Source organism: Stegodyphus dumicola, chromosome 5 (assembly GCF_044657685.1).
Source record: "Stegodyphus dumicola isolate Sdum_Otavi_A_Nest chromosome 5, ASM4465768v1".
Taxonomy (NCBI): domain Eukaryota; kingdom Metazoa; phylum Arthropoda; class Arachnida; order Araneae; family Eresidae; genus Stegodyphus; species Stegodyphus dumicola.
Window position 1 is genome coordinate 120058209 of NC_140772.1, and position 26724 is coordinate 120084932.

General features: G+C 30.6%; 1 protein-coding gene across 3 annotated transcripts in view; it reads right to left on the bottom strand.

Annotated features, from left to right (window-relative positions):
* The window catches only part of LOC118190582 (sodium-dependent proline transporter-like), a 258842-nt gene that overhangs the window by 14627 nt on the left and 217491 nt on the right, over positions 1-26724 (bottom strand). For all 3 annotated transcript variants that reach the window (XM_085816989.1, XM_035361343.2, XM_035361336.2), the window contains 8 exons: positions 24117-24249; positions 18266-18400; positions 13533-13636; positions 11385-11622; positions 9846-9974; positions 9624-9723; positions 6511-6620; positions 488-658 (listed from right to left, as the gene is read on the bottom strand). In XM_085816989.1, coding sequence (XP_085673115.1) covers positions 488-658; positions 6511-6620; positions 9624-9723; positions 9846-9974; positions 11385-11622; positions 13533-13636; positions 18266-18400; positions 24117-24249 — 1120 coding nt within the window. The remainder of the gene's footprint in view (positions 1-487; positions 659-6510; positions 6621-9623; positions 9724-9845; positions 9975-11384; positions 11623-13532; positions 13637-18265; positions 18401-24116; positions 24250-26724) is intronic.

Sequence of the window (26724 nt, forward strand, 5' to 3'; positions counted from 1 at the left end):
CAAAAGTTCACCATGTGTGCTTTTGATCGATTTCTTAAACAACAAAGAAATATTCATAATACAATAATTTTAAACACAATTCATTTTCAGATGTTATCGCAAAAATATTGCAGTGCATTTCACATAATATCTAAATTACAAAGAGTCTGCGGGGAAAAGGGAAACAAAGGAAAAAGAAATATTATATAGAATATTAATAGAAATAATATTGACAGTCACTCCAACTTGTGTTAGTTTAAGTCATCTATAGTGATAATATATAAGAATACTAAGTGATCGGATCTGGCATTAATTTCCAGTACGCAGCCAGATTGAAGAAACATGGCATCTTTAAAAAGTTTAGTGGCATTTTAAAACTTGGAAATCTCTATCTTCACTTGATGCACATCAAAGCAACGCACTATTTAAAGGTACATATACCATGTTTTGAACAACTGTGTGCTTTAGTAACCAAAAGACATCGTAAATTTTGTATTATGAATCATACCTCTCGGAATGGTCTCTTGGTGATAGTGCAAAGTTTGTAGAACATCATGATGACAATTACAGCCACTGGAAAGAAGGCTATGACCCAACCTACAGCATTTGCCCAAGCAGGATACACGTAAGTGCCACTTTTAGCAGGTGTATACTCAATCCAGTTGAATACTAAAATAAACTAAAAATAAAAGACACGAATTACTTGCTTAAAAGTAACAGCTAAATTGCATGTTTAGACAAAACCAATGAAGTAACTAAGTGAATAAGTTTTTGCATACATGTTTAGCCTTTTAACTAGATTAGTCAAATTTTTAAATTTACTATTTTTTTGGGTTTATAGCTGCTTACTTGCACAGCATTACTGCATTATTTGTACAGCATAACAATCTATGTTTACCGTGTTGTTATTTACGTCTTTTTAATGTGCAACTTGTTTGTTAATGGTAATGTTTCATGCATTAAGTACGTGGTCAATACTGTGATTTTTATGTTACCAAATAGAGTATAAATAATCTATAAATATATTATATGTAATGTTCTCTGTGATATTGTAATTTAGATATAATGATGCAGAAAAACTGATAGAGTAGGTGAAGAAATATTGCGTTTTATAATTCGAGTAGAACGGATTTTTTATTTTACTTCATATTCCATAATGAATGGCTTTAGGATTTGATTTCGTTTTCATTACAGGATTAAAGTTGCCTTGTATCATTTAGATATAAAATTCTTATCACTATTATATTTATATAAAACTGTTAAAAGTTATATATAGATTAAAATGCGTTAATAATGATAATAATGCAAATAATAAATGCATATAGCAAAATGGGATTTTCGTAAAAATAAATTAAACGTTTAGAGAAAGTTACTTTTGCTGAGGTAAATGGTTATATGATTGAAATCTTTTTTTAACCAACAGGAGAAGATACATAGTATCGGATGTAACGATTATAACCAGAATATGGTATTAAATATGAAAATGAAAAAGATATTAAATAGCTTCTTCTCTTGATGGATATTCTGACCAATTGTTTTTATTGTATTAACAGGTTTCTTACATTTCAATAAGTAATTTTATTAATTTTTCTAATGTGATTACTACATATTATGTACTATAATTCCCTTCTTAGATTAAAAGCAAACTCAAACATTTACTTCCTATATAAATGAGAGAAGAAACGGGAAAAATAGGAACAGTTGTTTGTTATTTACTTTAAGGCAAACTGCCCGTCCTTATATACATATATTCTGTTTCATAAACATTATAATAAATTCGGTCTTTGTAAAGATATATTTGCAAATTTTTGAACCACCAAGCGCACTTTCATGCACACACACACACACACATGCATATGTATATATTTATTTAATTATAAAACATTATTTCCTTGAGAGTAAAAATTAATAAATCAAATGCAAGTGGAAGTTTGAAGAATACGAATTTTCTGTCGTTTATTCTTTAAATATGCAATATTTAAGAAACAGAGTGTTCCATAATATGTCACGATGGCAAATACAATGATTTAATTTTAAAAACGCATATATTAATATAATTTTTGCTGAAATATTTTAAAGAAAATTTAAAGAATTTGTATTTTATAACCATTTCTGTATTTACTGCGCATAACTGAAATAACAGCAAAAAAACTTTAAAGGCATCTAAAATAGTAAAGCAATTTAAGTTACATCCTCATTTAACATGTCCTTCAATGCGGGTATGATTGCTCTAAATGTATGTAACAGTTTAAAAAATCCGATTATATCAGATATATGTTAGAATGACACCAGACATATGTAAAACAGAATTATATAAAACAGACGTATGTAAGACTTTAGAATCAAGAAGAGCTATGCATTCTTAAATATAAGCGAAACTCGTTTTTACTAGCGCAGTTATTTTCACAAATGTTAGAATTATCAGCTTTTTTTAATTACACGTTTTATTACATTAAAGGACACACTTAACATAGTAAATAAAATATTGCAATTGAAATATGAAGGAAATGTAATGCAAATTAATAATTTGGCTAGGAATTAAACTTGTACTGCCTAGTTAGAAGTAATTTTGGAGCCGTAAACGGAAGACGAAAAAATGGCAATAAAGAAAATTTGGAAATATGTTTTGGATGACAAAAGAAGTATAGCACTCTTAGGCAGCTTTAGCTTTTTTAAAAAGGCAAGGAAAAAATACTCGTATCATCATCGAAGTCAGGAAAATGACGGAAGGATGAATCAACGGCCTGTTCTCCTTCGTCATCTGTTGCCCTTGACGGCGAGACATGAACACTGGACCGTTGTGCGCTTAAGAAATTAGAGCAATAAGTGTTTGCAGAACAATCACTTTGTTTAAACCACGTGCATCGAAACCACGATTTACTTTTAGTTAGCAACAACGCAAGTTTCACAACCAGACTTCAAGACTTTTGATTGCGTGACCTTGAAAATGGGAGTGGTGGGTCATTATTTCTAAAGGTCTATTCGCGAATATCCATTCTGGCATTTCGGTTTCGGGTCGCACTCAAGGTATCTCTGAGAACTATATATTTTTCCTTTAGTATTAGTTAGTATGAAGACCAACAGATGAGATTTTCAAAACTGTTATTAAAAAAAGTTAACATATCTGAGCTTATATTAGCGGCAAACCATACGTACATAAAAGTACCTAAAAGTATCAATGCAAACTATTTTCGGTTGCTCTTCAGTCTTCTTCAAATTGAGATTAAATATTTAAACAAAATGTTTGAAACCTGCAAATCAAAACAGATAATCTCAGGTCTTTGCTCCATCTTTGCATATTAGAATTCTGGATATTTTCCAGGCATCCAAGATTTTAAACATTCATATTTTAACAAATTTAATCTATTCTTAAGAGACCTGGTTAACAGGTAAGGCCCTAAGTAGATCGTAAAAGCTTCGGCGGAATCCATGGTTCTTTTAAGAGGCTCCATGGTTCTTTTAAGAGGTTCCATGGTTCTTTTAAGAGGAATCCATGATTTTTCTAATAATATAGAATTCAATCTTTTCTTACGTTTTTGAAATTATTCTACAAGATTTGAAAACTAAAAAATCTTAATCAAATTTGCGATCTAATAATATTTGTCTAATATTTTATCAGAATTTCAGAGCACGTATGTAGATAATTATTGAAGAAGTAGATGAAAATAACTGATAACATTTTCCACCAGAATTTTGCCCATTAGCAAGAGGTAGGATTCGATATATTTTCTAATTAAAAATAATCGTTATGAAAAGTTTTAGGAAGCGTGTTTTCAAAACTTATTAATATTGTTATATGGAGTAAAATTTGTCAATGCAACGTATATATTTGTATGGCATCCAAATAAATCATTCTAATTAGAATCAAAATTTAATACAAAATCGATGACACCGAAAACAATAAAAATGTGTGGATATATATGGCAAATGTACTGTACCCGAGAAAAGGATAAAAATTAGAAACAACTGTTTCTGTTAGTAACATAAATTCCGAAAATATGGCAGTACCTTTCTTTTCTACTATAAATGCGAAAATTAAGCCTGAAGAATAGTACGCGCCTATGTAAGTCCGAGTCTTCGACTTGAAGGGTAATCTTACCGAAGTGTTCAAAGTGTCTGAATTTCTTGGGAGTAGGAACCGCACGTTAGAATCCAAGAAAATTCAAAAGCCTTTCAAATAATTTCAAAAATAAGTACACAGATTTTCACCAGAAAAAAAATTGAAATGAATTAATGAAAATGGCACATTTTTATGTAATTAATGTAATAATATATAAAAAAAGTAATTCTTATTTTCTGTGCTCTATAATCGGTGAAATGAGTTTTTATGATATGCAAAATATTGTGCGATGAAACAAAACTCTCTTTTTGCGACAGAATGTTTTCTTCTTGCTTTTCTCAGCAATTCTCCTCTCATTTGTAACTTACATAATTTGTTATTTTTGAGTAGCATAAACGCCTAACAGACTTAGCAGCCACTTTCCCTTAGATAATCCGCCATGAAGAGGCATCCCTCCCCTTAGGCAGATAACCCTCGATTTAAATTCAAGTCAAATTTAAAATAAACCTAACAGATTTAGTGGTGAATTATCTCTGTGTTTGGAAAGAACTGAAAAGTCTTAGAAGGTTTAACAAACCTTTTATTAAATCAGAATTTGAACATAAAACGTCTTTCTCGTGCACACAGAATCAAGCGGAACAGCGGAAAAAAATGTCGAATTGCTTCCCCCATTTTATTTTCGCTTAGGGTGTTTAATTTCATGAAAAGCACGCACATGAAGGCTGACTTGAACTACAGTCTCAAATGATGTGGAAATGCGAACGAGAAGATAACAACTAGTTATAATCACCAACGGTGAGGAATAGAAATGGCCTTGAAATACCTATTTTAAAGCAACAGACTATAGTAGCTTCTTATTAATAACTGAAATAAAATAAATAAGAGGAAGGAAAAAACACAGTATTATTTTTAATGATATTCATATTTGACTTTTCTGCTGTCCCACTTGCCATTGCTCACTCAAAGTAATATGACAGTAACTGGCTGAAATGAACACTTTTTAGGGAGGGGGCTTTCTTAGACTCAAGGCGAAGAGTTTGAAATCGGTTATTACCCACATATTATAAATTAGGAATTTAAATTTCTGATGATTGAAAAAGTGTGTATCGTTGTATGATTTTAGCATCAATTACCAATTATGTTTCAAAAACATATCAGTTGTTTGGTGCAAACGAATGCCATTGAAGGAGAAAAAGAAACCATACTTTCGCTATGCTTGGAAAAAATGGTTAAATGTCAAGAAACGAACCATCATCGCCATTCTTTCGATGCAAGAATGAGTGAAAAGCAACTAAAATATCATGTCTATTATAGATTAAAGGATTAATACGTAACTGGAATCTGGATAATTAAACTAAAACGGAAATATTTTTAGAATGTGAAAATTTCCGCAGAATCTAAATAAAGAATGTTTTGGAATAATTATGGCAGCGGAGAGCTGTAAAGTAAATTTTTCAACAAATAGTGGTAGAGAGTGGATAATGTTTCCTAAATACTAGTCTCATATTCCTTGAATATGAGAAAATGAAATATCTTTCTTCTGTTGACTATTACATATTACTGAGTTCTTCTCTTAGAAGATACACAATAAGACTCAATGGGAGAAATGCTATAGATACACTAGGAATTCATTCATACTTGGAGTAGGATCTTTGAAAGGACAGGACTACGAACTTTATTTGAAGGACAAAAAGCAATGTGAAGAAAATTCATTTTCAGTAGCAAGCTTTTTCAGCACCACAAACTATGATGAAGCAAGATCACAGCAAGTGAAATTACATGCGAGTCTGAACATTCACATTAATCAAATCAATTTCAATTCAAATGGTTTTTTCGTTCTTAAATAATCATCTATAATACAAGTTTATAGATGATGCAAGTTTAAATTTATTTTGAACATTTTTGAGCAGCCCCAGATGAAGCTAATCCGATCCCTGTATTACTCAAGTATCGTTAAAACTTCTTTATGTTGCTGTCATGTAAAACAACCTTTTCTCCAAATTAATGAGTCTAAAATGGAAATTTAACATTTTATATTATTTAGATTTTTATACTGCATACACAATGCACAAAACACGACAGAGGAAGGCTCCCTATAGCTAATGCTTCAACCTATCATTAGTAATTATTTTGGAAAGCAAAATGCATTTGGTAGAAGTTGAATGACAGTGACTATTTCACAACTTTGTTCTGCCGAATGATACACACGAAATAATTTTGCTACACGTTTCATTATAAATTTTAACGGAATATTAGATGAGGAAAATTTACTGTCATATCTTCGAAATTAAATACTGCATATTTTATGTAACTTACAATAATGCTCTTTGTTAATTTCTGTCTTATTCCCCATTATATAAAAGTATACACATATATAAATACCTATTTTTAATAACTAAGAAATATTTCGAGAAAAGTAAAATAGGTTATCACAGTGAAATGTAATGAATAGGAATTAAAAGTGTTCTTACCACCAGAGTTGCTGGAGTCAGTATCCTCCACATTATTGCCCAAAATATCGACCAGACATAGGACCTAGAACCTATCATCTTTTCGATATCTCTTAGAAATCTTTCGGCACCTAGAAAAAAGAACAATTTTTGTTTAAATCACAAAATTATTTACGCCATTACTCATGTGAGCTTTACTGAATTTAAGAATCCTAAACTCTACTGCATGAATGATGTCTGAAAAAGTGTCTACGATTTGAAAAGGAAAAAAATATGATAGAAGTTTAAACAGTAAAGTTTAACAGTTTAAATTAGCAAAGAATTGTAAGCAGTATATCACAAGCAAGCAATGTATCACATATAAGCAATGAGTTATAAGCAATTTGTTAAGAACTAAAGCAAAATCTTGCAATCTCAACAGCCGTATGAATTAATTAGTGGATATTCAGCAAATTAAAACCTTGCTAATGCAAGCTACACATTAGTATTAAATAATAAAGCGTGGTTTCATAACGTAATATATTGCAATTTATTGGGCTCTGTATAAAATATATTGCAAATATTGTATTGCAGAAAAAAATGAAACTAAAATGAATTTCATAAACGATAATTACATTCAGTATAGTAGAATAACAAGACTAGAATAACAACTACTGCTGAAATACGTTGCATGTAATTACATTCAAAATTCTGTAGAACCTCTAAAAGATAAAAGCAGAGAACAAAAATTTTAAAGAAAGGAATGATTTTTTGCTTAATTAGGTTCAACAAAGCATCTCAGGGAAGTCATATGCTTGAACGGTTACCTGACGTGAAGGAAATTTGAAACATAATTATCTCGAATGAATAAACAAATTATCTTAATCTGCTTCAAAGCTTGGCTTACGAAGGTTATTATCACAGATAAATCCTTAGTATTCATAATTAAAAGATATTTATAACCAACTGTAAATTTATTTATTAGGATTGATCAAATTCCGTAGTTAGAATTTGTAAAATATTTTCTACTTTTGGAAAAAAGATCATCAAATTAATCATTAAAAAATCGTTATACAGAATTAAGCCAATAGGTTTTACTGGTATCATTTATTTAATTGAATAATGTATTTATATTCTAGATAAAATACTAATTTGCAGTAAAACGTTACCACATTAATTTCAAATTATTTGTCGCCGGCCAGATTCATTCGTTAAAACTATCAGCCATATAAAAGTTTTCATTTTGTTTTCTTTTCGTAAATCTCATCTTGAAAGAAACATCTTCCGATATATTTACTGTTTTAAGAAAGCAGATTTGGCATCCTGGCAAAATAAAAATTATCTGAAGGAAATAATTGTTTCAAACTTCATGCACCACAGATCAAGCGAATCATCTATGTTTCTTGAATAATTAAGTTTTAATTAACAACAAGGAGATTGCATATTATTAACTAGCACACTGCGAATGGTGAGCCTTAATTCTGCTTTTCCTTGCCATGCTTTCATATTTCCCCATTGTCTCTGTAGTTGAAGTTTGCAACTTGCAGCATTACATCGTAGTACACAGCCCTACTCCTGCATACTACTTACTAAAATAAAAGCGCAAGCATCCACATGGCAAATATATTTGAATAATATCACCTTTCTTAACATTTAATTTGTTTTTTGATAAATTTGTAAATTGTTCTAAGCTTTAAACTGGAATCAGCATAAGAAGGTTAGATCACAGTTGTTTTACTTTTTAAGATTTCAGTATGTTACTGAAGCTTTTAAATATCCTGTTAATTATTTGAAATTTTCAGGTTTCAGTGTTTTCATTGTTTTCATTTCAGTGAAAATCAAGTAATCTGTGAAAACGAAACTCTTATATTGCAAAAGAAATCCATAAAAGCTATCAAAACTAGGTCATTTTTGCTCTATTAGAGTGTTTCTGGATATATAATAATAAGACATATTAGCATTTAAATAACAGGAGGACGAAGGTCTAAAAATAAATTAAATAAAATTTCATTTTAACTATTAATGAAGTTTAAATACTAGAAAACTAATACATTATCCGGAAGAATACTTTAAAGCTAATAGTGGAAGCATGTTCAGTTCAAGACTGTTACAGGGAAGAATTTTAATGTTGTTTGTTTTTAGTACCTTGATTATACTAGTGTATTATATAATCACTTTGAATCCAAATTATCTGAAATTGATAAGGCTAAGAAAAGAATGGATGAGTCTTTACGTTCGCAAAATCGGATTAAACCACCTGTGGCTTGTCTGAAATTTGCGCTTAGAAAATGTGTATTACTTTGTAATTTAAATGCAACAGTATCTATTTGTTTTATAATGAAAATTAATTAAACGATTTTACTAGTTATAGTTAACGATGTATCCATTGATCTCTGAGAAAAGTTCGTCTTGCTATTTTACATATATGTATTAATCAAGTTTTTAGTTTTATATTTAATAATTTTACACAAAGGAAAAAATCAAGTTAAATTTGTGATTAAAAGTCAGTCCAAATTTTATATGTGTCTGAAATATAAACATATATTTAAATGTATTTTTTACAGATTTGTTGCTTACTGATATTATCATCACTAACAATCCCAAATTCGATTACCTTCTTAGATATCTCAGATATTTTATATTCTATACAAACATGTTAATTATTATTCGAAGCTCCAATTTAGGGACGTAGCTAGTCTCTTTCTGTGTAATGAAGTTAAGCGATATAGAGCTTCAAAAGTATACTGAAGATTTGTGTATTTTTCTTATTGAAATAAGATACTTTACATTATTCTTTCAAGTAAAAGCAATCATTCATAATTTAAAATGAAACATATACTTTTTCAGAAACATTCGAAACAAGTCAGATGAGTTTTTAACAAGCATAAAAACATTTTCTGAAAAATAAAAGAAACATTTTAAAAGAAATTTTTTTTAAAAAAAAGAAGATATGAAAAAAACTTCCTATGCAATCTTTCGAATTTATATGCAATGCTTCGAAATGCTACAAAATTAATTACCAAAATTGAGAATCAGAATATGAGAACATATTTCATATGAGAATTCAAAATTGCAATTATAAACAGCTTCTTTTTAGTGCTAAATAGCATGTAGTTATTGAAAATATTCAATAATTAGACTGCAGATTATCATACCATAATTCCAAGATACAAGAAGGCATTCACAGATAGCGATGATAAGAACAGAAAAATTGGCGGCATACTTGTCAAACAGTTGTAGCCAGTAAACACCAGCCTAAGAAGAAAACGCATTCATATTACTGCTTGCAATGTTTTCGGTTAGACAGAATATAGTAATACAAAGAATAAATGTCAGTTATTATATTATTAAAATTCTTCTGGCATAAAAAAACCTACATTTGTTGTGAAAATGATTCCTCCAGTATATCCCAAGATGCTCAGGAAAAATACAACCCATGTCTTCTTTTCACGGAGAGCAGGAAAATGATCCAAGATGGCCGTTGTAACAGTTTCTAAAAGCGCAAACTGTAAGAAGATGTTGTAAATATTAGTGTAACAATGATATATGTATTGGCAATTAGAAAAAATTTTGCGCCTTTCATTTTTGGATATAGTAAAAAAATATTCAGCTTATTTGACCATTAGAATTTAAACAATAATCTAACACTTCATTTTAATTCATATATCTGTAAAGTATATTTCGAGATCTGTGACATTTATTTGTGAAACACTGTGAATTATTATTTATTTATATTGAATGAAAAATACTAAGTCTACTACTCTACTTTTACAGCAGACTACTAGCATATTACAGTGCATTTGAAAACACCATCGTGATTTATCATACTTTTAAACATTCTGAAAAATAACAAATTTTTTTAAACTTTGCAGAAAGGAAATTTCTTACAGGTTTAAAATTTTGATATTGGATTTAATGCCATAAGATTTTCAAATGTTCTACTGTCGGGAAACTGAATATACACTATGTGTAAAAAAGGAAATCAAAGGTAGCGTCATATCTGCTGTAAATATTTTATAAAATTAACGCTTTGAGGAGAAATTTACCGAGAGAAAATTTCCACACAATGCCCAAAAGTTGTAAAGAAAAGTTGTTTCAATTCTTCTGCATATTATTTACACTTCAATACTAGTATAACAAACATTTTCTGTAGAAATAATGGGCCGATACGAGCAAGATGTGATGTTCAAGGGATTATTTGCAATACTTTTTTCTAATAGTGCAAAAATTCAAATGATATATTCAAATGACATATTTTGATGCAGTTGAAATTTTTTAATTATGTCTCTTTGATTATATATTAGGCATTTAATCAAATCTATATTTATTTAATTTTGGGGGAAAAAGAAATTTGTATATAAAAAAATTAGTTTTTTAATAAGAAATTTGTGTAAATAAAATTAGTTTTTTAATAGGGATTAAATGAGTATTACAGTGGGATGCAAGAAAGCAGAATGATATTTTTAAGCTAATTACAAAAATATTTCATTTAATCATAATGCACGGAAAACTAGAAAAAGAAACAATCATATTTTTATTCAAAAATAGCTATCCTCTAGTCGAGAATACTTGTAAGGGCTTTGCACCATAGAAACTCGGTCACTTCCATTGTCAGTGAAAAAGGAAATTAATAAAAGTTTATGATTTTTAATTTTACAACATTTTCTAATTATAAGCATGTACGTGTTCAGTCTGTAATAAAGTGTGATATTTTTGAGTTTATGAAATAGGAGAAATTTCCCACACATTCCATTATCACAATACCCTCCGGATCTTTCCATGACACATGTTAAAATATTTATTCGTAATACTACCTAATTGGGATATTTGATGAAATTCATGATAGAGAATAAATAAATTTATAAAACTTTAAAGCGTTAGGAGGCGATTTTAATTCTGAAGAAATTCGGATTTACCTGGCTGTCAAGGCCCAGGGTGAGTAGCATGAAGAAGAAGAGGAAGGCCCACAAGGGGGCTACAGGAAGACGGGCTACCACTTCCGGATAAACGATAAAAGCCAGGCCTGCGCCTTGGTCCACTACCTTGTCTACCTCGACGTTGAGCTCGTGCGCAAGGTACCCGATTACTGAGAAAATGACGAAACCAGCGAAGATGCTCGTTAGAACGTTGCTGATGGAGACGATCAGGGAATCTCTGAAATAGTAATAAGGTAAAATTCAGGAAAGCACGCTTTTGTTAATGATCATTGGCTAAAATTAATATTAACATACGAAGTTTATGTTCCTCCAGCTATAACAACACTCCCGCATAACTCATAGTGAAGCATACTAATAAATATCTATCTTACTCTTAAATATATACATTATGCTATCCATCCGTTCACTTATCTACCTAGTTCACATTTCAGCTTGTTTTGTTTGCCCCGTTTTTCAATATTTGTTAGGTTTCTTAATATTTTTATTCCAAAAGGGACATTAGTCCCGAATGGGATATTTAGTCTCGAAACGGCATTTTGTGTTGAATCATTATAAATGACGTATCATGTTTCAAATTGTAGCCAAAAAATTTTATCGCTCTGTATTATATTCATAGAAATTAAATAATGAAGAATCTGCAAGAATCTATAAATATTTGTAGTAGTGTGAAAAAACAACAGTACATAAAGCCATCAGATTTTGAATAACATAGTTCTTTACCCGAACATGGGCACGTGGAAACCCGAATTTTGAATTTCTTTTATTATCTATTTCATATTTTGTAAACCTTTAATGAATTTTGATTAACAAATTCAACGATTTCCGAACGAGCGGTGGCGCAACACTGTACGGATTAAAATATTATCTCAAACACGCGAGACCTTATACTACAATTCTAAAGAAATGCTGTTTTTAAATATTTTAAGATTTTACTATTCAACTGAATTTTATGGGACGTAAGTGCAAAGAACAAGAATTAATTAATAAATTTAGCAAACAAAACTTTAATAATAAAAAGGGAAAAAAAGTTTTGCAAGGCATTCTACTAAGAAAACTGTACATTGTTGTGATAAACTCAGATAAGACTAAGAAAAATAGAAAAATGTCCTCCTACACTTAACACTTCTTCGGAAATTCTAAGCGTATGCTTTTTTTAAACATTTTGTAATTTTGCTGTTGAACTGTATATGGCGTAAGTGGGAAGAAAATGACGCTTAAAATAATAAAGCTAAAAAGACAAAAAGGAATGAGTTTGCAGGAGCGAGTGTTAGAACAGATTTCAGATTTTTCACATTTTATGTCTCCCCCTTTTTTTCCCAATTTTTCAGATGTGGCTGCTTCGTTATGTAATAAAACAGAAGCTATCTTCTTGTCATTACAACCCATCACCTAACTATTGTTAATTTGCTGATTTGTGGGCAATTACATTTGTATCACTGAAGAAAGACTATTATATTATACAAATGTATCATTTATAAGTACAAATAGCAATAAGAATAAGAAAAGGAAATGGGATTGAATGCAGTTGGATCACATTCGGTAGAGATGTTTGATTTAATTATTACCTAAAAAAGGAATCAGTGGCATTAAAACTTTTAAAAATTAACTAAAACTGTATGTAAGATAAATCTGTGCAAGACTGGGATCTTTACATATTTATATACTTGCAATAACTAAATGGAGAATCAAGAGCGAAAGAGATCGGTGAAACCAAATGTATCGTTGTAGGAACTAACTTCGTAGTGTTTCTTCGCTAAAAGAAGTAGTTAAATTATTCAAAGTTCTCTAACGGAAATTTCGATATCGGTTAGCACGTAACTACCAAATCAATAACTTCTACTTAAATATAACTTCTACACCTACTTAAATCAATAACTTCTACTTCAGACTTTTAACTACCTTTTAAATTTATAAATACTATCTAATACTATTTTACTACCTTAAAAAAACAACTTAGTGTAAAAGTTTACGTATGTAGATTAAAAATAATATAACATGAAAAATGAAGCAACTTGGCAGTCCAATATGTAGCAAGTAAATATATAACAAGTAATTTTTATCTTTTGGCATGCGCATTAGAAAAAGTTTTGGAAATTTCTCTCTAACTTTGAAAGCATGCTCACTTACTTGTAACAATTATTGTGGAATTTGTTGTAGGAGGATAAAGTAATGAGGCCGCCCCAGGCAGGACTCAGAGCGAAGAAAATCTGGACGGCTGCGTCTCCCCATACCTAAGAGCAAATTATAGTATTTAAGAAGATATATTAATTACTTTAGACAAAACTTTAAACACAGGAATAGGAATGTTTTTAATAGATATCATAAATTTTGCTCTTGAGCTGCGAATTATTTCGGTTAAAATGTTTCATATAACACATGAAGCAGTCGTATGGAGGTGTATCAAACTGAAGCAGTGGTAATTCAGAAAAATTTAAAAACAAAAGTTTCGCTCTTTATTATTAAAACTTATTATTGGCTTTTTAGTTCTAGTTGCATCATCAGTGTTGTGTAAGAGTCATATGACACGGATTAGTCTCGAAATGACGTAGGGCACAAAGAGATTCTTAGAATAAAGAGGGGCAATCAATTTAAGCATTAAGGGGCTATTGTCAATTTAAATTATAAATTAGCTTAGGTATTTATATATTACACAATTTTGAAGGACCCGAATTCTGATTTCATAAATATTTAAATTAACTGAAAGTTTCTACATGTTTAATGAGCTTCGCCTTTATGAATCAAGCGGAAAAAACTGACCAAATAAATCCCATTATCTCAGATTAATACTTCAAAGCTTGTTATTGTTTACCGCTATCAACATTTGCACTAAACTTCACTTAGCACAGCCAGTATATAAAACTCGTGTTACACACATGTAACACTGAATTACATGACTTAATATACGCATATAATATTAAAAGTCCTGCGTGGCTTTTAGAAAACAAATTAAAAAATATCGTAATTTGCAGTTCAGTCGGCTGTGTTATACATCATCATTTAATCAGCAGGCGAGAATATATGTGAGAGGGTAGTATATAAGTTTGTATATTAGACAATGAAAACACCGTCGTGTTTGGAATCGAGGTGATAGAGGATAGCTTGATTCTGTGGCATAGTAGATAACTGGGACTCTTTCGAAGTATCACAAAATCACTTGCTAATATGAACAATTCCTATCAATATATCTTTTTAAGTAACATCTCTAATAAGGTATGGCACAGCGCATATTGGGGGAAATCTTCAGCCCACAATTTTAAATTACGCAGTTATATTTAAACAACGGAGAAATATAGCTTAGTGAAGAGATGTGAGTTACCAGAACATTGCAAGCGGTAAAAGAGAGTTCACTGAACTGAACTCAAATGATATTGCCGCGAGTGTCCGGCGTGTCGCCTGCTCGATAGAATAAAATCAAAAGGGCGCATAACATAATATCAGTCTGGACCGTGAAACTTCCAGGAGGGACGCAGGATGAGAGGAAAGGGGTGACCAAAAGTCACAAGGCCTGTGAAAGGCAAATCTTAGGACAATGAAACGGCAAGACTAGAAAAAGCGAGAGAGCGAAGTATCTTCATGTAAAAATTTCGGGAACAATACAACAGGTATACTAAAATGCAATACTAAAAATACAAAATAACAATACAGTACGAGATCAGCAGTAAATATTATAAACATCAGTACTAAAGGTACAGCAGCTACAGCAACAAAAGAAACAATGTAATATAAACAGAAGCTGTATACATATGTACAATTCATCAGGGGTTAGGTAGGGAAGTTTGAATCACGAGTGAGGTGAGCAGAGTATGGACGGAGATCACTGTCGTTACTGAGAACCTTATAATCAAAAATTTTGAAAGCATTTAGATGGTCACAATTCTTGGTCTGTTGTAAAAGTTTCTAATATCTTTGTTAAAAAATCTTCTATGCTATGAATTCTAAGATCTTAATGAAGCCTTTGTTTGGTGACATAATAGTGTGCGTTTGTAACAAGACTTAGATAGCGATTTTGCAACCTCTGCAGCTTGCAAATTTTATTTCTAGGTATAGTTCCCCGCGCGGGTGAAGGGTAGGTGATAACAGATCTGAGGACCAAAATATACAATAGATTATTTTTGCTTTACGTCGAGATTGGAATACTTCCCAATTAACGGCATTAGGCTATTTATAACGCCTATGTCTTTGCTTCGAGTGTTGTTCATATGATCATTCCACTTCATTTTTTTCATTCAGTGCGATACCCATATATTTGACTTTGCTGATTTGGGGGGATTCCATCATTAAAAAGATAATTTTCTGCTAACAGGCATATTCTCCAGTTTCCTGCGTATGATTAATAGTTATGACTTGTACGCATTAACAGAGATTTGTCATTTTGTGCACCGTTCTTCTGTCGAAGGAATAATACTTTGCAGTTTCTTAATAGCATGGTTAGTTTAACTGACTGAACAACTAAGACTGTGTCGTCTTCGTTACACCATAAAAGACTGATCGTTATCTAAATGAGCCTTGGGAAGTCCACAACAAATAAACAGGCAATGGGTCCAATTCTCAAGCCCTCCGGAACACCAGCATTAATGAGACGAGGTCAGACTGTTCTTTAAAACTTCCACATAAATAAAGATAAGAACATGACCAGTCTTTGATAAAGAACATAAATTGTCTTGTATTATTGGAATCGCTTTGATGAAGAACACGATCAGTTTAATGAGTTTCTTACTGAAGTTCAGTTGAATGAGCTTGTAGATAAGCCTCACGTACCACACACTTTCGAAAGCTTAAAAGCTTTCGCCACGATGAGTAACATGAGTAAGGCGGTATTATTTCTGTAGCGCAAAGCTGACCCTACAAATTCAATGAGCCTAAGCTGCTCGGTGGTAAAGAAGCTTTTTCTGAACCCAAATTGTTCGGAAGGAAGCAAATACATCTAAGTTTCCATTGTCTTGAAGATTACACTTTCGTAATTTCTAGCCAATCTTGGTAGCAGACCTATGGGCCTGTAACCAACTGATTTAATTGTATTTTTCCCCGGTTTGGGGATGAGAACGATCTTCGCAATTTCCACTGTTCAAGGAAGTATGAATGAGTTAAACAGACGTTTGAAATACAAGTCTATTTGCTTATGAAATTCCGCGGGAGAATCTTGACAGCAAGATTGCTTATTTCATCCTATCTCGGTGCTATCTTAATCTTAAAGAGAGAGTGAGTAAAGACAGCTAAAGTATTCATACTCGAAAATTCTTTGTTTAAATGCTAAATGATGATTGGATAAAAAGTCGCAGCAATGCGGAATACTGTAGGGAAACAGTGATGTCAATGCAAAAGCGAAAGGAATTGTCTTTTAATTCAAATTAGGAATTTAAAGGACTATTGCCAATTAAGTATCTTATACGTTTCATATTATATATATATTATATATATACTATATAATATAAAAAATGCGATGGCTTTGCTCTGCGCGAACAGGCAACCTATAATTAACTTTCCGCAATTTTAGGATCTTCCCTGAAATTCATTCTTTTCTCCCAAATTCGTGAATCTCCGATGATTATATAAATATCACAAATTAACCAATCATAGCGTAGAGTACTCTCTACAAGTACTTTGCATAAATGTTGTTTGGAAATAAAAACTGCGTCATCCTTTTCTTGGCTTCCACCTTGCTAATATCTCCTCGCTTTGCTTCCCCGTCAAAAGTGCCTGCGTCTTAATTTTACGAATCAATGTAAATAGCAATTTATCGGATTTCATTATGATTGAATAAGCATCTATGGAGATGATTTTATTTGCGTAGAAATAAAGATTGGAAATTCATCAAGTTTATGTTTTATTGTCTTCATCTGTATGTCTTCACTCTCAGCCGCGACGACTGCAAGCTGATTACTCCCGGAAATATTACATATATATATAATTTTTAAAACATACATCACATACACATAAGCAGGCAACGTAATCATACTATTTCTTTCCATTTGTTAGTGAAATAATCCGTCCAAATTTTTAAATTGTTAGATTGATCAGATGAAAACAGAATGTTACACACATTCCGAATAATCCAATGTCAGCATTTGTTTGCTAAGGACATTTATGTCAGTATTTCGTTTTGGTACTATTTTAATATCCATGACAGTAGTTGCTAAATAGTTAGAAATTTTAAAATGTACTTGAGTTTAATGACAATACAGAGGGCTGTTTTTGAAGATAAAAACACCAAGTAAAGCATACAAAAACTGATTAACGTTTTCGCTATAAAATATCAGCTTTCTTTCGACATTTCCTTACGTTTTAAAAATAGGAATGTATTGTTACACAATAAAAAGTTTGGAGAGTTTAACTTAAATATCTAAAGTTTTAATTCAAATTTAAATATAAATGCGAGTAATTGTGATTTAGAGTAAATCAGGTTAAGAAGGAAAAGATATTTAAATTTAACTATTGCGCTATAATAAATATACAATAGATATATCTATAATATGCGCCAGTAGGACACGACTCAGGAATAATCAAGGAATATAGAAGATATATAGACATTTTAATATTAATTTTGCCGAAATTTCTGAATTAGATTATGAGTGAGCTTATTGAAGACGAGAAGAAAACAGTTTCTTATATTTTCATCTACTTTTTCTATTTTATTTAATTTTTCTATTCTTATTAAATGTATATTGCTATTAAATACGAATCATAAAGTTGCTTTTACATTAACATATCAAAATATAACATATTTCAGCTCTTCAATACTTTCAAACAAAAATGGTTTCGCGCTGTAGGATAATAAATATATCAAAGTGAAAATGAATATATTCTTTAATTTCAGATTTTATTGTCAAATTTTCTTTTCTAATTTAGGTAATAGGGCATACTTGGGCTGTAGCTAATCGGCTCCAGTTGGGCGTGACGTAAAAAAGGATTCCTTCTTTGGCACCGGGCAGCGTCACCCCTCGGAAGAATAAGATCACCAGCACCACATATGGAAACAGAGCCGTGAAGTAGACTACCTGGGAAAGATATAACATTTGTTTTTATTCCTGATAAATAGTTAGCGGACGCAAAGTAATAAAATACATTATGTCCATAAATATTCTTAAAGAGGAGTCGATATTTATTATCAAAAATAAAATACAAGAAGTTTGGTTCTCGTTACACAAAATCTAACAGAGATATTTAATTCGAAAATTTGCGGTATTTGACGTCACTTTGAGTTTGCTTCGAGGACTCGATTAATAAATAAATTAGGATACTTTGAGGGTGAGGTTTTTTTATCTTAAATGCCATTAAGTCGTAGTCTTTTGAGATTTACTAGAGTCCTTAATTCATAAATTTGTTACATTTGTACACAAAAAGAATTTTCAAACCAATAATTTATTAATTCTCATATTTAAAAAATGTATTATTAACATTCTCATGAAGTTTTACTACTTTATAATCATAATCTGGCAATCACGAAAATTTCATTAAAGTTCAATTATTTTTTTCTGTGGAGTGTTAGATGTTGTATTTTATACAAAATTTATTATCCCAAAAGGAACGTTAGTCACGAACGCGATATTAGCCTCAAACCGGCATTTTGCGTTGAATCACCATAAACGGCGTATATTTTTCCAAATTGTTTCAATCAAATATTATCGCCCTGTATTAGATTAAGGACATTAAATAAGGAAAAATCTACATGAATGTATGTTTCTCGCAATGTGAAAAGCAACGGTACCTGGAGACATAAAATTTTGAATAATGTAATAGTCCGCAGGAACGTGTACCCTTGGACACCCGAATTTTAAATTTGTTTTACTATCTACTTTGTTAATAAAAAAATCTTTAAAGTTTTACAAACTCAACGATTTCAAAGCGAGCAGTCCCAACACTGTAAGGAGAAAATCATTTTTATCTCCAGCGCGTGAGACTCTCTGTCGGATTCTCTAAAGATATGCTGTTTTTAAATATTCTGCTGTTGAATCGAATTTTATGTGGCGCAAGCGCCAAGAATATGTTATTGACTATCGGAAGAAATGATGCTTAATAATTAACCTATGGAAACAAATAAAAAATGGGTTATTAGGATTGAGTATTAACTGCAGACTGGTAGACTACGAGTTCAGGGAGAGAGTAAAAAACCTTAAAAAAAACCTACTGGTCGACCTTTAAAATTTGAAACTTTTCAGATTTTTTTAAAATTAAAAATAAGAACACGTTAGCATTCATTTAAAACATTTTTATAATAAATGACGACATAAGTCATGACAAATGACTACGTATACAGAGGCCTGGTAAAGACTTTCGTGGACACAGGTGTAAAAATATATGTACCACTTTAAAAAAAAATTATAAACCTTAAATATTTACAAATAATAAAAAAAATTTCAATACATTTAAAAAAGTGTCTAAAATTTGCTAAATCCCTTTCTGTTAGTTGATATGGCATAGCAAATTAGGGATTTAACTATTTTGGTCACCTATTGCACAGAACACATGCATAATGACTGCGTCTCATTAATCTTGCAAATAAAGCAGAAACTGGAAATGTTTTCATTTTTTGTTTTATAAAAACACAGGTTGCACCGATTATGTAATCAGCTCTTATCCCACCAGAAATGAAAACTGGGAATAAAATTATCTTGCTTCAAACTTTTGGTCATCCACGGTTCAAAACTCTATTGTAAAAATTAATTTCTTGTTACAAAATTATGAAATGTAAATAGTCATAACTATTACTCTGATAACTCTCAATTATATTGCAATATGTAGAATAAATGAAATATACAAAAGGTTTAGTGGGGGGGGGATTTAAGAGATACTGAGCATGAAATTTAGATGCCTAGTTTCTACACTCATAACGAAATTTCTTTTAAGAAATAAATTTTCATAGTAAATATTCATATGTTATTTAAAATAAGCACTTCAAGGTCCTAGTGAACCTCCACTCATTTACAATCCTCACATATATCTTCATCACTTCATCACATAAATGAGTGAATTAGGGGAATTATGAAAGACAAGAAACAAAATTCCTGCAGCAGACATTACCATGGTTATGAGTCATAGTTGAACAAAAAATGGGCTCGAAGTGTCTATTCTAAAGTAACAGACTCAATCAAAACAGTAGGTACTGCACTCAATCCAAGTACTAGCTTACTTAATCCAAATAGTAAGGGGGGTATTCAATATTAAAATGTATGCATTCTGACATGAATAATTCAAATATTTATAATGTATTATTTTTTAAATTACTGTACTTCACAAAATGTGCCTTATTATTATTAATCACGTGCAATAAATTGAGCTTCTTACGTCAATAATTTATAAATATATATATAGAAGTATTTGAAACATTCTTCAATATCTGCCTGCCATAAAAATGCTTTGTAGGTGAATAAAATAATAATGAGTTCATATTAATTTTAAAAGATAATGAGAGATTTTTAAAGTATTCACAAACTTAGACTCTTCAAAAATACTTCTGAAAGTAAAATCACAGTACAATGTACTAAATAATAATTCCTTTTTAAATGTCTTGAAGGAAACATTTTCGAGGGGTTATCGTTTATAGCTTTTGGCTTTCGTATTCAGGCCAAAGTACTGCTACATGAGAGAGACATTTGTTGCAAGCCTCATGCACAAGTGATCCACAGTTAAATCTTGAATATTCAAATCTTTGTTAATTAAGTGTACAAGATTCCTCGTGGCGTTAATTTACGCGGCGAAAAGAATACCACAGAAAATCTATTCTCATCATTCAGCTTTACTATATTGAACAATTCATTTTAAATATAAGGTTTTATGTTCTACACCTTTAATTTCTGCAGAACTATTTCCTAGATTATTAAACGTTTCTCAACTGTAGCTTTTGTTTCATTTGTTAAAATAAAATGTGTGCAATCGTCATATTGTGTTAAATTTTAACATTAAGATCTTTATAGCCTTTAATTTATTTTTATTTATTTATTTATATTATTTTTTCATTTTGAAATTTTGCTAGCAAACTTTAAGATTGTTTAGACTACAATCTGAAGTTTGCAAACTACAATTCTTTTTTTCCCGCAATTTTTCTCCGGAATTTATTATACATCGAGAGAGCTATTTCTCTATCAGTGGTTTTAAACCTTACTGCTGCCATCTATTGGTGGAACTCAAAACATGAATGATGCTAAAGGTATTAAGTTATTTAAAATGTCCCTTTGCTCTCTAGAAAGTCAACCCTAAAGTATTGAGAACAATTATAAAATTAAGCGCAGAAAGTACACCGCCTTTCTAAGTGAAACTTATACACATTTGAGATAGTTATATGAAAATCATTACGCTAGCTGTGGTCATAGCGGTTGTGTAAATTTATTTTTCATTGTGAAATTTCAATTTTGATATCAGTGCTGCTGCCATCTAGCGGTCAAAGGACTCATAAACGTTACACAGAGCTACGACAGAAGAACGACATGACTTCAGAATAAAAGTTTTTTTGTTTTGTTTTTGTTTTAACTTAAACTAAATTTTCCTTTAACATATTTTTGTTTGCCTCACTTTAGTTTATGCAGTCTATTTTCATTTCAATTTCCAGCCCATCGGGGGGGGGGGGGGGTTAAGCTAGTGAATGCACAGTTTACTTTTGAATTAATTTGTCTATCTTGTAATAAATAATTAAATAATATTTGTAATAACTCTTGTGCATCTCTTGACTAGGAAACAGGCTTTTTCTTTTGCATTACTACGTATACCACACCTCTTGAAGAAGATATACTAGGAAAAGTTTACCATTACTACCATTTTCCAATATTTTCTTGTACCTCATTATTTTTACAATCATCTGATACAGTGGTTTATTCGCTTATACGTAATAATTCTTATTTTATTACCAAATTGAACGGAATATTTAAATTTACTTAATTCTATTATATATATAATTAAAGAGGAATACTGCCATTAAATTTCTTATATTTCAAATTAAAAAATATAAGAAAGTAAAAGAATTACATATAATATTGTTGGACTGCTTCCATTTTACATGATTTTTTGGATTCGGTCAGCAAAAAATAGTATTATTATTTGATTCTGATATTATAATTTTTTTTTTAAATTAACCTGGTCTGTGGGGTTCCAAAACTTACATATTTTTGCTTTTGCACAAGTTGGATTGGTTATATTTTTAGGTTTTTGGACTCGATCTGCTCAAAATAATACTATATATATATAATTTAACGAATTAGGCTCTTCTAATGAATATAGCAATAACGTGAAATGCAATTAGTAACATTAAATGCAACTTCTTTTAGCTCAAAGCATAGTTTAGTCAAAATTAGTAGCTGTTAGAAACATCTGCATCTCTTAGTTATCAAAGAGAAATACAAGAAATTTAAATTCATTCATTGAAAAAGTACTCATTATGTCTAGAAAACAGGATTAACTCATAATACGTAAAATAATTTCGCCTGCTAAGATGTTTAATTCTTGTAATGCAAAAATAGCCTTAATCTGCTAAACCTATTAGCATTTTTAAATTGATTTCCTTTTGATTACTACTGCAGGTAAGTAGGAAAAATGGAAGAAAGAAAATATGTAAATCTTTTCCTAATATCAGTAAGTAAATCCTTCAGAGATAGCAAAAAAGGAAACAGCTTTATGGAGAAGTCTTTCTAAGGGAAATTGCTCGCATTTATATTATACATGGAGGAAAGCCTAAAAACCAACCATATAACCAGGCCTCTCGCTTCGGATAGAATTCTGATTGAAAACCCAATATTCAGCGGTCTTAACAACTCATACATTGGTAGGACTTTACAATTCATAGATTCTATTTGAAATCTGTCATCATCATTTGATTCCACATATGCTTTAATCCATGCAGATTATTTGGCTGATACAGAGATAGTAAAAGACAATTAAAAATAAAAGTAAATTTTCACTTCCCCGTCCTCATTAAAATATGTCACCATCAAACAATTTGGATTGGATATCCGGAAAATGTACTATACGCTAGTCTAAGCTGCATACTAAAAATATGCTTTCGTTTGTAAGGTTCGTTTTAAGTTTCTAACCCGTTATTTTAAATTAAATTACTTTTCTATCAAGCCTCGTTTCATTTCCCTGTCAGAATGTAAATTTTCAGCAAGCGTGCGATATTTAAATTAGCTACATTGAAGAAAGTATTTACGTGGAGGTTTTCGAGAGTGAAATCAGAATGTGTTCTGCTTGCTTGAAGGCCACGTTGCTTTGATTCTCTAGCAATTAAAATTCTGCGGCGATGAGTTATTCTTGACATTACATTTCTTTACGCCGGTTTCTGCGACAGCCAGCTTGCGCGCTATTTAAACTGTGAAGCCTTTAGGCAATATTACAATTTCATTATCTTTAGTTCATTCATTATCTTTGTTTTAAAGCCAAAAATATAAAATATTAGCTTTCGTTAGCACGACCGTGTATCGTCTGTTAAACTTTATTTGTTTATTATTTGTTATTTTATCGTCTTATTAAATTATTTTATTATTAAATTATTTGTTATTTTATCGTCTGTTAAACTTTATTTGTATCGTCTGTTAAAATTTATTTGGATTAATAAAACGGATTCATTATTTAGATTAATAGCTTTACACTTATTTGCTTTCTGTGTGGTACTAAAGACAACGGGAAAAGTCACTAGCTGCCTTTTAAGAGTTCTGGTCAAGTATTTCATGCTACCAAAAGAAACCGGGTCTTATACTCGTACATGAAATAAATTAATTGAAAGCTTACTTTTCCTGAAGACTGCACACCTTTGCTCAAGCAGAGAAATACGATAATCCAGGCCAAGACAAGACAAAGAGCAAGTGTCCAGCGGACACCTCCAGTTTCTTCGATGCCCGACGACTCACCCAAAACGTAATGGCTATTAAAAAATTAAGAAACTATAAATGGTATTAGATATCACTCGGTTCCATATTGAAACTTTTCGTTATAGATACCAAGCAGTATTTATAATTAGTATGGACACAAATTTCATATGAAAGTTTCGCTTGCCAAATAAATACATTTATTTAAAACATCTAGCTTACATCTAGGCTTTTACGCGGAAATATAAAACCATACATTTTTAGAATACAAAGTAAGCTCATTTTGAAATTATTATCAAGACTTAAATATTAGACCATACTAATTTAGAGAAAACTATTAGACTGATTAATTTCGAAATTATTGTAAATATTTATAAAACCACAATACGTTAGAGATAAATATTATAGACTCCCAAAATTTATTTTAAAAATTATAATAATATTTTTTTAGCTAATCAACATACCACTTGCGCATATTAAAACTTATATTTAAAATAATTGAATTGCAATGGTTTTATAATAGAAATTAAGTACGCTATTGGTATTCCTCTCTTTTACAGCTGAATATATTACTCAGGAGTGTGAAATGTTTAAAATTATTGTAAAGAATTTCGACAAATATAGTCTTTCATTTAAATAGTAGTAAGACTCATGGGCAGGATTTTATAACGAAATATTGAAGTTTTGGTGAAATTAAAACAATGAGCGGTTTGGAAGGATATTTTGCGTTTGTAAACAAATTTCATCAAATAAACCTTTGATATAATTCTAAAACCTCTGTAAAAGGGAAAGTGGCTTCAAAAAACAATAAGAAGGCTTTTAAATTACACATCATGTAAAACCACAGCTTTTCTCCTAAAGCAAGAACAAAAAAATTGGTACGGCGTGAAATTAATGAATTAGTATGATGATAAAGCGAAATTATTTTAGAAAACAATTATATACGTATCAGTTATGCAAATAACGCTGGATCCTGAATTGGAGAAACTAAAAAACGTTTGCCCCATATATCATAATAAAGATTGCCCCATGTATCAATACAGTTGCTTATATTACACACTTGTTAAAAATGTGATTTTGAGCTATAGGTCATCAGCAAGATTTGCTAAACTTCATTTGAGTATTTAAACCGTAAATGGTCAGGTTTAGATAAAGAGATTCTGGAGTATTTCACAGCAATTTTATTTCAGCCTATTAGAAACAGTTTGCTGATCAGCTATTTTTGCATCGAAATAACACTGTTTCTTATCATAGATCGCAAAACTTTAAAAAAATAGTTAAGAAAATATAATACGATAATTATGAAACGACCGCATATCAGCTCGGATATAATTCCTAAAGAGAGACTTCCTAACATTTCTTTAATGAAATATGGCTAGATAAAAGCTTTTGACCAAAAGGATATTAAAAGCATCTGTGTTTAGATGTTGGTGTAAAATTATACTAAATGATTACGAAACTATAATATTGTTTAATGTTAAAGCGAATTCTGGCTGTTTTCAGAATCAAAGAGGGTCTAAACAATTATTGTACCTGTCTAATACTTTATAACTTAAAATTCTGATTATCAAATATTTTTATCTCAGAATGAAATTTAAGAAAATATTTAAAATCTATCTAATATAAAGTGATTAAATTGTTTCGAGATTAATGATTCGTCAAGACAATTTCGTCAAGACAATTTCGATGAGTAAAACACTCTGAGGCCTAATATTATTATTTCAAAGCAATTAATGCTTCTAATTGATTTTTCTTTTAATGTCAGGGTATGTAAGCTTTCAAAGGGGAATGGAATGAGAATTTTTAATGTATTTATAAGCGAAATTTATGTTATATTGTTGTAATTATTGAGCAGAGTTCAGTTATTAATTTTGCAGATTTGAACAAGATAAGTCAGTTCTAATTAAGGGGAAAATATCCTTCCATTTCACTATATTTTGATTTCACATTATATTTCCATATTCACAAGAAATTTTTATTTTTCAGGTGTGTCATTACATTTTAAATAATATTCAGTAATTTATGAAATAATTAATCCTTGTCAAATTATTTGCTTTGGGAATTTATGTTTTCTTCTATTCAGAATTTATAAATTTTCAAAACAAAATTTTAAATTCTTCAGATGCTTTTATTTCACTGTCCATTTTTCAAGTATGGAACCAGCTGGAACAGAGATCCCAAAATTCGTCCGCAAACCAGTCTTTCTGTGAACTTCTCGAATTCCCTAAAACCCATATATCTAAAAAGCACTAGTATTCGATTATTATACGGGATCAGGTCAAAACGGACCATCCTTTCACATATCATTGTTAAAAATGATTTAACAGGTACATCTTTACGTGGGACGTTTCGAATTACACTTCAATTTCATCTCACACATTACAGATAACTACTCTACGCAAAATGCTTTTCATTGCGTGATCCAACATCCAGTCTATAATCTATTCTGAATCGGCACACGGTGAAAGCCATCTGATATGACTGTCGTGATGGTATGGCTAATGTGGATTTTTAGTTCATAAATTCGGATG